The following is a 12,557-nucleotide window of genomic DNA, read 5'->3' on the forward strand; positions in this document are numbered from 1 at the left end:
ATATATATATATATATATACATATATATACTCTAGCTGACCTTAGTTTCGTAAGTTGAGTTTGGAGCTTGTTATCTGTTTTTTAGAATTTTGATCCATATATATGCTTTAAACCTTCCTTTTGATCTTGCTTATCCATCTATGCTTATCTTTCATTAGTGATGCAATTTTTGCTTCGTTTTTGACTAACTTCCCTTTCAAGGCTCCTAGTTACAATTCTCTTCAATTATATTATATATGTATTTTTACTTTTAGAGGACATAGCGCCTCACCACCTCTGATTTACGTCCAAGGCGTAAAGCTATGCATGGCAGGGTGTTACAATTTTCACCATTTCTACCCAAAAAACCCAAAAATACCTCCAAAATGAAAGATGCAACAGCAAACAAATCAAGGGTTAAAGGATGAAAAACAAAATGAACCTACAATGAAGTGGGAGGCACCAACCTAATCCTGAAGAATCACACAAGGAAGAGGAAACCGCATTCAAGCAATGGCAGAATAAAGGTACGTCAGGGAAGAACCAAACGCCAAATGAAGAACTATAGAAGTAGAGTGAGCGAAAGGAGAAGAAGAAACAGTTACAAAATAAACATAAAATGTTTAAAAAAGAAATACAAAGAGGCAAAGGGAAGAATTGGAAAGAGAAACCAAAAGTCTCTTTGCATTAAATGACATCATGGCACCTAGGGGAATGCAACTGACAAAACTCCCTTCAAGGAAAGCGATAGACAAGCCACGGAATGGCCAAGCGCTCCTCGAATCCCCAACCTCGACCGAGGAACCCGGACAACGCGCTCCTTGCCAAGCCATGCAACGGCAACCAAAAGTTCCTTTAGCGATAAAGACCGGGCACACTCATTCTCTCGCTTCGGGGGCAACTGTTACGGACCCGGATTTTGGGTCCCCCATCGGAGCAGCCTCCGACCCGATTACCTAGGCTCTGACCCCCTTCGCAGTCCAACCGGCCCTATAATTCCTAGCCAACATTCAATATCTCTCTTATCTTAATTGATAAGATAAGATAACTACCTCGAGCTATATAAAGGGAAGGTAGAGGCCCTTTCAGGTATGTTACTCACTTCCTACGCACATACCTCCTAGATCCATTCTAACTTAAACGTCGGAGTGTCTTTTCAGGTATTACTCATCCCGCAGCTCCAGTCAGACAACCTGACAACCGCATCGACTTGCAAATCCCCAATCCATCTCACAATCCGTACTAGAGATTTCTATTATTATTATTATTAGATGCTAATTTTATTGTTTTTAATTTATAATTATTATTAAAACTCAACTTTCTAAACGAATAGAACCAATTGTACAATATATACATCTAAAAAGACTATGATGTCAGTTTTTTTTTTATATTGATCATCGGTCTTTGTTTTGTTGAATCGGGTTTTACGTTTAAATTTATTTTTGTGAGAACAGAAAGTGATTAAGTGAGGCACTTTAAACTTTTTATGTTACCATTTATCATTGTGCTTTGGAGCATAATTAGTGCACATAATAAAATAAAAAAACAGAATAAACTAAAAATTTAATTTTGATGTACATTAATGATATAAAATATTTTGTTAACAACTAATCAAAATAAGTATATCCTATAAGAAAATTAAAAGATTCACATTTCATCTCATCCTTGTGATAGCTACTGTCTATTCTATCGCGCTACCAAGAGATTAGACAATAAGTATGTTCTCAAATACCGTATTTATCCAGATGTAAACTTTCACATCTATGCGCATATAGTAATTATTAGGGAGTTAGTTTAGTGTTAGCTAGTATAGCTACTAGTGCAGTGAAGTCATGATTCCTCCTTTTGATATTATTGGGAGTCATACATCACTAATACCCTATCTATGTGTGTATTTCTCAGTAAGACTCACTTTTTTTAAATACATAATATTTCGGTTAAGTAAACAATAATTTTTGTAAAAAATATAAGTAATGAGTTTTAGAATTGATTTAATAAAATAAAAAAAATTTTTACTCCCAAATTATCTCATAAACTTTAACATTAGGATAATTATTTACACATCTAATAAATTAAACATCTAATCATTGTTAACTGTATATAAATAAATCAATTAAAAAAATAACCATTCAATTAAAAATAATAAACATAATTATTTACATACCTATTAAATTAAATATCTGATATATTTATTATTTACATTATTTAATATCCTCGTTATTTATCTATACTTTTTCATATCCAATTGCTATGCGCATGCTTTCATACCTTAGCTTTGGTCTCAGCAGTAATTATGAGTTCCAGACAGATACACATTATTATTAATCTATATTCATATGATATAATTCTAACTACTCTTATAAATCCAATTAAAATAAACATAGGATTCTAAATAGAAAAAAAAAATTATTTAATATTTAATAATATAATCTCACATATAGGTTGCCTTCAATTAAAAAAATTCTCTCAAAAGGAAAATCCATTAAACAATAATTTGAAAGAAGAAAAAAAACTATATTGATTACTTAATGCAAACTATTGGAGAATATTAGGTGATTTGAATCTTAATTAAATTGATCTTGATTCATATTTATGTTAACAATAGGATATTAGAAATTATTATTTAATTCTTTTGTAATTTGTTCATCACCTATATGTAAAGATGCCTATATAAATGGGATAGGATATTAAACATTTATTATTATTTGATTAGATTCTTATTTGTTCATCACCTATATTTTTTTATTTTTTACGATATTTTTTAACTTGACAAGTCAATGATTAATTTACTGTGAATTAAAGTTCTATTTAAAGGTTTATTATTGACCAATAAATTACTACATGCATAAGGCAGGATTTAAGTCCCTCATACTTATTTAAGCAGATTAATAAACTAACCACTAGACCAACTCAACTTGGTTCGTTCATCGTCTATATGAAAAGGAGTACTGTACTATAGGGGTGGCAGGTGGGTATGCCCGCCCCGCCCTACCCACCGCGTTAAAAGCCCACCATTTAATAGACTAATTTGCTCCATCCTGTCTATTAAGGCGGTCCCAAATTTTTAGCCCGTTCTATCTAATGAAAAATTGGTAGGATAAGCCCACCATTTTTTAAAAAAATATTAAAAAAATAATTTCATAAATATTTTAATAAATTTATAATTTTTAAAGATATAAAAAATTATAATTTTTAAATTCACAACTACTAAAGATTTTATAATTCTAAATGTTTAATAAACATAATTGTCAACAAAATTTTTTTAAAAAAATAATAAAATTAACATTGTCCAAAATAAAACAAATATTATTCAAAGTATATAATAAACATTGTCCAAGTCTTTAATTAATTAAATATAGTCTAAATTATAACTTAAAGTAAAACGAACAAATATTTCAAATACAAGTATAAAAATAATGTTCCAAATTCAATTATTATCTTAAAACCAAAAGCCCAACAGACAAATCCATCTCGCCATGTCAAAATCCATCAAAACCGATTAGAAGGTGCAAGTTAGGCAGATTTTTTTATTATAGCGGTCTCAAATTTCTAGCTCAATCCGCCTTTTTTAGCGAATTACATGAGTCAGCTTTGCGCGTTTCTACCCGTTTGCCATCCCTACATATATCATATTGGGTATTTAGGCAACCAACTTGGGTTGGTCGAGTGGTCACCTCACTCGTCCGCTTAAGCAAGTGTTGGGAGTTCGAACCCCGCCTTATGCATGTAGCAACTCATTGGCCAGCGGCAGACCCTTAAATAGAGCTCAGATTCGCGACAGAAAATATTGGGTATTTAGGCAGCGTTTGACACAGAGACATAAATGATTAGTATATATGTAATGTGATTGATAAAACATTAAATAAGACACTATAAAATTAGAAAAAGTTCATATTTTTAAAAATTAATAAAAAATAAAAGTATAAAAAATTGATAAAGAATGAAAGTGTAAAAATTAATTATATAAAAATTAATAAAAAATAAAAGTATAAATAATTTTGTCTAATTAATTGTGTCTTTATTATGTCTCAAAATTAAAAAAAAAAAAACACTAACTATATATATTCTATATGTGTATTTATGTATTAATATGTCTATCTAAAATTTGTTTCTTAACAAACAAATAATAAACAAATCCTAGGGTGTCCATATCTCTACGTTTGTCTCTTTCAAACCAAACGTGCCTTATCGAATATATGATTATCAAGTTTATAATTCTTGAGCAATTATCATGAATTATAAGACAAACAACTAATAATATTTTATTACCTTCAACAAAATAGCATTAGAGGGAGGAATGGCCTCAAACATGTCTCCTCCAACATATTTAAGGTTCTCAGTCCCTTCAAATTCGAAGCCAGCAACAACATGCGGTTGGTCGAATACAATGCACTCCAATTGGGGAAATGATTTGGCAATGGCCTTTGCAAGAGTTCCAGTGCCTCCACCAACATCAACCAATGATTCCAAACCCTCAAACACGCCCTTGTACTTGTCATCAAGCAACAAATTGCAAACTAATCGGGCATCACTTGCCATGGCGTCATTGTAAAGATTATTAAATTTAGGCTCACGGCTAAAAAACTCAAAAAAGATTATCCCATGTTCAGTTTGAAATGGTGTAGCATCATCATTTCTAAACCATGGAGACAATTGATGCCATGGTTTTGTGAAGATGGGATCAAGCATGGCAAGCAAGAAAGGCGTCACACTCAAGGGGTTGTCCTTAAGTAGTAACATAGATGAATCCGTTAGAACATACCCGACTTCGAGCTCATTGTTGGCCACATTCTTGGTAGCGAAGAAGCCAGAATGGATCAAGATTCTCATCAAGCGATGAATGAAGGAGGATTTTGATGGATGAATTTGCAATGAAGCAATAAGCTTTGAGAGTGGCATGGGTTGGCCATAATTATAAATGGTTTCAGGTATGCTTAAGTCAACAGCACATTTAAGGGACATAGAATTTATGAAATTGAATATGTGATTCCAAATGTGGCTTTGAGCTTTAAGAAGTTTAGCTGCTTGCATTTCACTTTGGAGTTCCATGATGTTTCTATATGAAATGCTAGCTAGATCAATAACATAGCGTATATATGAACATCTAGATAGATAATTTGTGGTGACTGGTGAGGAACCCCACTTGGGTCTATTATTGATAAGGCAACGGTTTGTTTGGTACTGTTACTTTAAAAGAAAAAAAATAGCCATGTTTTAAATAAGATTTAAATACTATCCTTTTCTTCCTTATCCTCTATCTTCCTATTGAGGCAGGCAGATTGATGGCACACTTAAGGCCAGAGTTAACAACGCCAATAATATTTTGATTTTGGTGAATTTTATGGTGTAGAAGGAGAGAATCTTCTACACCTATATATATTTGTTATTAATAGAAAAAGTTATCAAATGTCCGAAGGAAGAAAATTTAAAAGACAATATCTACCATTATTTTGATAAGTTGCGAAATTTTTTTATTTTTGTTGCTCCTTGATGCACGTAAAGAAATTTAAATTTAATAAATATTTGTTTAATTACTGATCATAAAAATGATGTTGGGCTTTTATTTTTTTTGTGAATTTTATTTATTTTAGATCAGACCATATTTATAAATAAAAATTAAAAATACAGACCTAAATTTTATAAAAAAATTTATATGTATTAAAGTATATATTAAGTATGGTGCAACATATCAACCAAAAAAAAAGTATGGTGCAGCATAGCAGGAAAAAAAAAGGTCTCCTTCTAAAATGTTCACCAGAAATACATAAAAAATTTTATGATAATTAGACACGTATTTTGGAATAATAGTTAATAAAATTTATATTAAAATATTAATTAAATTAAATAATTATTTGAAATAACTGTCAAAATTTATTAGAAATTTAAAAAATTTGAAAAAGTAATATATATTTAAGAAAATAATATGATTACGATTTAAAAGGTTAAAATTTTTCATAAATAATAGTCATAATAAACAATATAAATTTGTGATATACCTAAATATAATTTTTAATTAATATATGTGATTTGATACTAATTTAAAATTAAGTTTATCTATTTTACAATATTAAACAATATTTTATATTGTATTTTAATTTTTAAGTTGATAAATGAATAATTAATTATTTTTAATTTATTATGTGCTAATTTTTAATTGTGAGATAAATTTGATTATTTAACATATTAAGTATTAAATCTTACGGATAACACCACAACTCAAAGTCACAAGACACTTTTTTTTCTCTCTTACTGAGCTAAAGAGTAGTGAATGGAAAGGAAAAAAAACGTGGGATCTGTGTTTAACTTTTCACTTCATCTATGCAAAGAAAATTGAGGAAAATTTGTAAGTAAGCATAATATTACAAATTTATCTTTTGTTATATTAATATATTATAATTTTTATGTAATATAAATAAAGATATTAATATAATTTTATTTAGGTATGATTTTCTCTTTTTATTTTTTCTTCTATTCAAACAAAAAAAAATTTTCTTTTTACTTTCTTTTCTTTTATTTTTCTCTTCATCTAAACAATACAAAAAAAATTAACTTTTTTTTCTATTTTCTTTTTTCTCATTTTCTTTCTATTTATTTTTTTTCTTTTTATTTTCTGTTTTGCATCCAAACAAAGTATTAATATAGTCACAAAAAAAAAACAAAGAATTAATATATTAGTAATAGATAGATAGTACAAGATTTACTACTAAATGAGAAAAAAGTGTGTCGTGACTTTGAGATTTAGTATTGTCTGTATTAAAATCTGATCAAATTTAACACTTGATATGTAAGATAATCAAATTTATTGATCTCACAATTAAAAATTAATATATAATAAACTAAAAATATTTAATTATTAATCTATCAATGCAACTTAAAAATCAAAATACGGTATGAAATACAGTTTAGTATTATAAAGTAGGTAAATTTAAATTTAAATTAGTATTCAAATCACACATATTAATTAAGAATTGTATTTATGTATATTGCAAATTTTATATTGTTTACTATAATTATTGTTTATGAAAATTTTTTAACCTTTTAAACCGTAATCATTATTATTTTTTAAATATATATTACTTTCTCAAATTTTTAACCAAATTATTACGCTTTTGGTATTTCTAATAAATTTTGACAGTTATTTTAAATAATTATTTAATTTAATTAGTATTTTAATATAAATTTTGTTAATTATTATTCTAAAAAACGTGTGTAATTACCATAAAATTTTTTTATGGATTTCTTGTGAACATCTTAGAAGGATACTTTTTTTTTTCTCTGCTGCACCTTACTTAATACATGCTTTAATACATATAAATAATTTTATAAAATTTAGGTCTATATTTTTAATTTTTATTTATAAATGTGGTCTGACCAAAAATAAATATAATTCACAAAAAAAATAAAAAATAAAAAGTCCAACATTATTTTCATAATCACTAATTAAATAAATATTTATTATATTTAGTTACTAAATTCCTTTGCATGCATCAAGGAGCAACAAAAATAAAAAAATTGTGCAACTTATTAAAACAATGACAGATATTGTCTTTTTAGTTTTTTTTTGGCACTTAATAGTTTTTTTTATTGACAATAAATATATATAAGTGTAGAAATTCTCTTCTTCTACACCATAGAATTCACCTTTAATTTTTTATGCATGTATATTTGTATTGTTATTTTCTTTTGACATCGGTTGATCGGTTAGTTTAAATTGATTTTTAAAAAAGTACTTCAATTTTTTATTTTTATTTTAAAATACTTTTTTAATAAAAAAATATTTTATATTTAGATAAATTAAAAAAATAAATATAAAAAATATTTTAATTTTATTTGGATAAAAATAAATAAATAAAATTAAATTACATAAAAAGACAAGATTAAAACATAAAATATAGAAATGACTTGTGATATTTTTGGACTTAATTATTATATTTTTCTATTTTTTTTCTATTGAGAAAAGCTCAGTATACAAGAGATTATGACTTGTAATTATTACAAGTTTATTAACGCCTAATCCACAAAAACGTGCTGCAACTCTTACGTCACATACACGCGCTTTATTCACGCGTTTCACGTTTTTTTTGTGCCTCTTTTTCTTCTTCTTCTTTCTCCGTGCTTCCTCTTCCTCTTCCTCTTCCTCTTCCTCTTCCTCCTCCTCTTCTTCTTCTTCTTCTTCTTCTTCTTCTTCTTTCTCTGTGTCTCTTTTTCTTCTCTTCCTCCCTCTTTTTTTATTGAAATTTCTTCTCCTCTTTTCGTTTTCTCTTTCTCCTTCATCAAAATCACCAGAAAAAACGAAGAAACATTATTCAAGGTACGTTTCTTGCCTTCTCTTTCTCATTCTTCTTCTTCTTCTTCTTCTTGTTACACGTTCTTCTTCCTCTTCCTATTCTTCTTCTTCATTTACGTGCTTTTCTCTTTGTTTTCTTTCTTCGTTATTCTCGGTTTCCATTGTTTTTTGACATCAAGTTCTGAAATCGTTTTTGAAGAAGAAGAAGCAGCAGCAGAAGATGAGGAGGAAAAAGAGAGAGAGTTCTGAATTATGCATAAGGTGTACTTCAACGAATTTTGGGTGTATTTCTTAAATTCTTTGGGTGTATTTTTGTAATCCTTTGGGTGTATTTCTATAATTCTTTGGGTGTATTGATTTCAAGAAGAAATATACTATCTCTCCCTATATTGGGTGTATTTCTTAAATCCTTTGAGTGTATTTCTGTAATCCTTTGGTTTATTTCTGTAACTGTTTAGGTGTATTTATGTAATCCTTTGGATGTATTTCTATAATCGTTTGGGTGTATTTTTGTAATCATTCGGGTGTATTTCTGAAGTTCCATCATCTTCAAAACAATTTCAAAGCTTGATTTCAGAAACCATGAAAATCGAAAAAAACAGAAGGAGATCGAAGGCAAAGAGAGAACGCTTTTCCATACAAATCATACAAGTTATTTATATTCACGCTTCTTCTTCTTCTTCTTCTTCTTCTTCTTCTTCTTCTGTAACGCACGTATTAAGCTCATCTTCTTCTGCTTCTTCTTCTGTAACGCGTGTGTTAGGCCCAACTTGTAAGACTTGTAAACAAAAATGACTTGTTAAAATCCGCAACAGAGGTGTAAATTTAATTTTTTATCGGGTGTATTTATAGTCTGCGTTTGGGTGTATTATGCATATCTCTATGCAGACCGTCATATATGGGTTCCAATCTATCTGGATCACCACTTCATATTATAATACCTGTAAATCAGACATTTTTAGGTCCTTGATTTGCTGTAAACAAAGCAAAATTAGAGTTAGATATATTTCTATTATGAAAAACTGATTTGATCGAAGACATATATTTGTTTTTACATTTTTTTCAGCTTGGTTTTTGCCTTCCATTTTTACTGCAATGAAAAATACACCCATAGATATCAGTCAAATACACCCATAATCAACCACATACACGCAAACTGATTTTATAAGTATTTAATGAGATCAGTTCAAAATGATGTTCAATTGACTCAAACAACGATAAATATACAAGCTCTAGCAATATTACAATGTCAAGCAATATACACCCAAGGACAAGCAATATTAGAACAGTTGCAACAGTTGATTATATTACATGATATGGGTTCAGGAATATACATCCAACAAATTACGCCGTATACACCCAACAATCAACCATATACACCCAACACATTACGCCATATACACCCATACAAATTACTCCATATACACCCAATAAATTAAGCAATATACAGCGAAAAATCAGTTACGAGAAGAACTAGAACAAGAAGAACAGTAAAACCTAGAACCACTTTGAAGAACAGTAAAATCTAGAGGAACTTACAAGAAGAGTAAAACCTAGAATAAGAAGAATAGTAAAAACAGTGATATGAGATTTAGAACAAGAAGATCAATAAAACCTAGAAGAACATAGAAGAACAGTAAAACATAGTTATTCGATTTCGAAATCAAAAACAGAAATGTGGAAAATGTACAAGATGAGTAAAACAATAACGTACCTTGAATGATATTTTGTTGATGGTTTCTACTATTATTCGCGACGAGTTCAAATGTCTCTTCAGTTTGGAATGTTGCTCGAAACTTTGTGGTTTGTGTTTTCTTTGAAGGAGAAGAGGAAGAGTTAGCCATGACGAGCGATTATTCCGAAGAGTAACCGTTTGAATGACGCGTGTGGGTTGACGCTCTATTCAAAAGGAGTTAATGCGCGTAAACAAGTTATTGAGTTGGACTAACTTGTAAGGCTTGTAAGCCTTTTTTGCTTGTATGTGTAGCAGACCCCTTTTCTATTATAGTGTGTATGAAGTTTATTTTTGGCAATAATTTCCTCCTCACATATAGTAAGAAAATTTTCGACAGTATGATATCATTCAATTTAGTTTATCCAGTAATTTGTATTTTAGTAAAATTTTTTTCATAAGCTTTTCTAGAAATTAGTTTTGGAGACATTCTATTTTGTATAATCATAAAATAAGACAATATTTAAATTATATGTAATATTTACTAGTATTTTTAATAACAATACAAAACAAAAAAATAAAAACTAACTATAATCAATAAAATTAGTGTCATAGAAATTAAATTTATTAAAAATTTGATTAAATGTCTAATCAAACAAAGAAATTCAAAAAATTTAAAATTATAAAAGCAACGTAGTCTTGTAAAAATAGAATACAAAAATATTAGAAAATAAATTTATAATTGATCACGTTAAAACTATCTTAGATTAATCAACACTCTTGAAGTTTCACGTTAATTTCTATAGGTCAAATTTAAATTAGCTTAACATTATGTATAATCTTATATGATTAATTGAAAGTGTAATTAGAATTAATAATAAATTACATATGGTGACTTGAGGAATCCTTCCAACATAGTGATAAGAATTAGGTAGGGGTTTTGAATTTAGAGGAAAAATTAAAATTTGAAAAAAAAATAAGATTTAAAGAGAAATTTAAGGATTATTTGGTGAAAAAATTAAAACTAAGGGTATAAATTCTAATTATTAATTATAGTTCTAAAAATTGAATCGGACCGATTAGTTCAACCGGATTAATTAAAAGCCAGTCATATGTTAATTCAGTTGACTCTTAAAGTTGCTCGGCAAAAAATTGGTTAAAAGCCTGATCAAACTGATGGTTAAAAACGCACCCAATTTTTTTAAAATTTTTTATTTTGGATAATACCTTTAAAAATGGCGCCGTTTTAATTTTTATTAAAAAAAAAAGAAAAGCCCAAATGCCCAATTACCCGTATCCTAATCATCCCATCCCTCTCTCTCTCTTTCTGAACTTTGAAGAACGCTAGCTCCTAATCCTCCATGGAAGTTCGAACGCAGCCCACAGCCATGTCCCTTTTCAAAGTCATCGCCGAATTCTTTTTCTCCGAGGACAGACCGTGGGTGCCGCATCGCGTGTGGAACTTGGAAGCTCTATTCGGTAGTTCGACCCTCTTCGATTCGTTCCTCCTGTTGTCGCCATTGTAGGAAGGTCTTTTCTCCTCTCATCCGAGCTCTATCTCTCTGTCTTCGCCAGTAGTTCCCATTCCTCTATCTCACTTCCCTTCTTCCCTCTGTGTTGGTAACCGCTATTGCTTGAAATTATTTTTGCTTATTTTGTAATTTATACTTTCCTTAGTAATACTGAGTTGCTGATTTTTATAATTTGTTAATACTTTTATTAATAATATTGAGTTTTCATTATTTGTGGCGATTTTCATCGTTCTCCTTCTCATTCAAGTCTTTTATCTTTAATTTATTTTTGTTTATTTAATTCTGAGTTGTTGAGTTAAATTTAAATATGAGTTGTTGGATTTAATTTTAAGTTACTGAATTAATAATAATGATTTTATTGATGTTTGCTTATTTTAGATTGCTGATTTGTTTCTTAAATGATGTTGTTACTGATTATGAAAAATGAATGATGTTAAAGTGAATGAGATGCCTTACAACCTAAACTGAAAACAAAATCTTATATAGGGAAATTTGTGATTGTAATGAGCAATACCACAGTAGAGCTAGATTTTCTATATCATGGCCTCCTGGTTTCAAACCTTTAAATCAAGTCAACCAGCTGAAGTGAGCAATATATGGACACCAGCAAAATCTCCTCATACTTGTTCTAGATCTGTTGTCTCTTTAATGAAAAATGAAAAATATAGCATAAAAAATTGTAATACAAAGGTTTTATCCAGTTTACACCCTTTTGAGAACAGTAAAGAATAAAAACGTGTACTGAAAGAGTTTAGAAACGTGTACTCTTGGAATTCCGTGAATCCTCCAAAATTTAATGGTCACTTTCCAGCTAAGTATGTTATCTGATGGTTAAAATTTTTAATTTTGACTGTATAATGAACATTATGTTTATCATTTATATACGATTTGATCTACTTTAGTTATAAATTTTAAAATTTAAAGTTATTTATGAATTCTTATCCATATAATTTATTAAGTGAAATTATAAAATTTTAAATTTTATTAAATTAAAAATTATTAAATTTAAATATTTAAAATTATATATTAAATTTTTAATAATTTTATTTAATATTTAATTAAATCGGTTGAATTTTAGTTAAACTCC

At 28.6% G+C, this 12,557-nt stretch overlaps 1 protein-coding gene across 2 annotated transcripts in view; it reads right to left on the reverse strand.

Annotated features, from left to right (window-relative positions):
* The window catches only part of LOC107458205 (probable O-methyltransferase 3), a 12,610-nt gene extending 7,509 nt beyond the window's left edge, over positions 1-5,101 (reverse strand). Inside the window, exon 1 of one of the 2 annotated variants that reach the window (XM_016076405.3) lies at positions 4,249-5,095. In XM_016076405.3, coding sequence (XP_015931891.1) covers positions 4,249-5,028 — 780 coding nt within the window. In that variant the 5' untranslated portion in view covers positions 5,029-5,095. Of the gene's footprint in view, positions 1-4,248 lie in introns of both variants that reach the window. The other variant, XM_052252179.1, reaches the window with a different exon arrangement.
* Positions 5,102-12,557: the final 7,456 nt, after the last annotated feature.

The sequence above is a fragment of the Arachis duranensis genome, chromosome 7 (genome assembly GCF_000817695.3).
Source record: "Arachis duranensis cultivar V14167 chromosome 7, aradu.V14167.gnm2.J7QH, whole genome shotgun sequence".
Lineage (NCBI taxonomy): Eukaryota > Viridiplantae > Streptophyta > Magnoliopsida > Fabales > Fabaceae > Arachis > Arachis duranensis.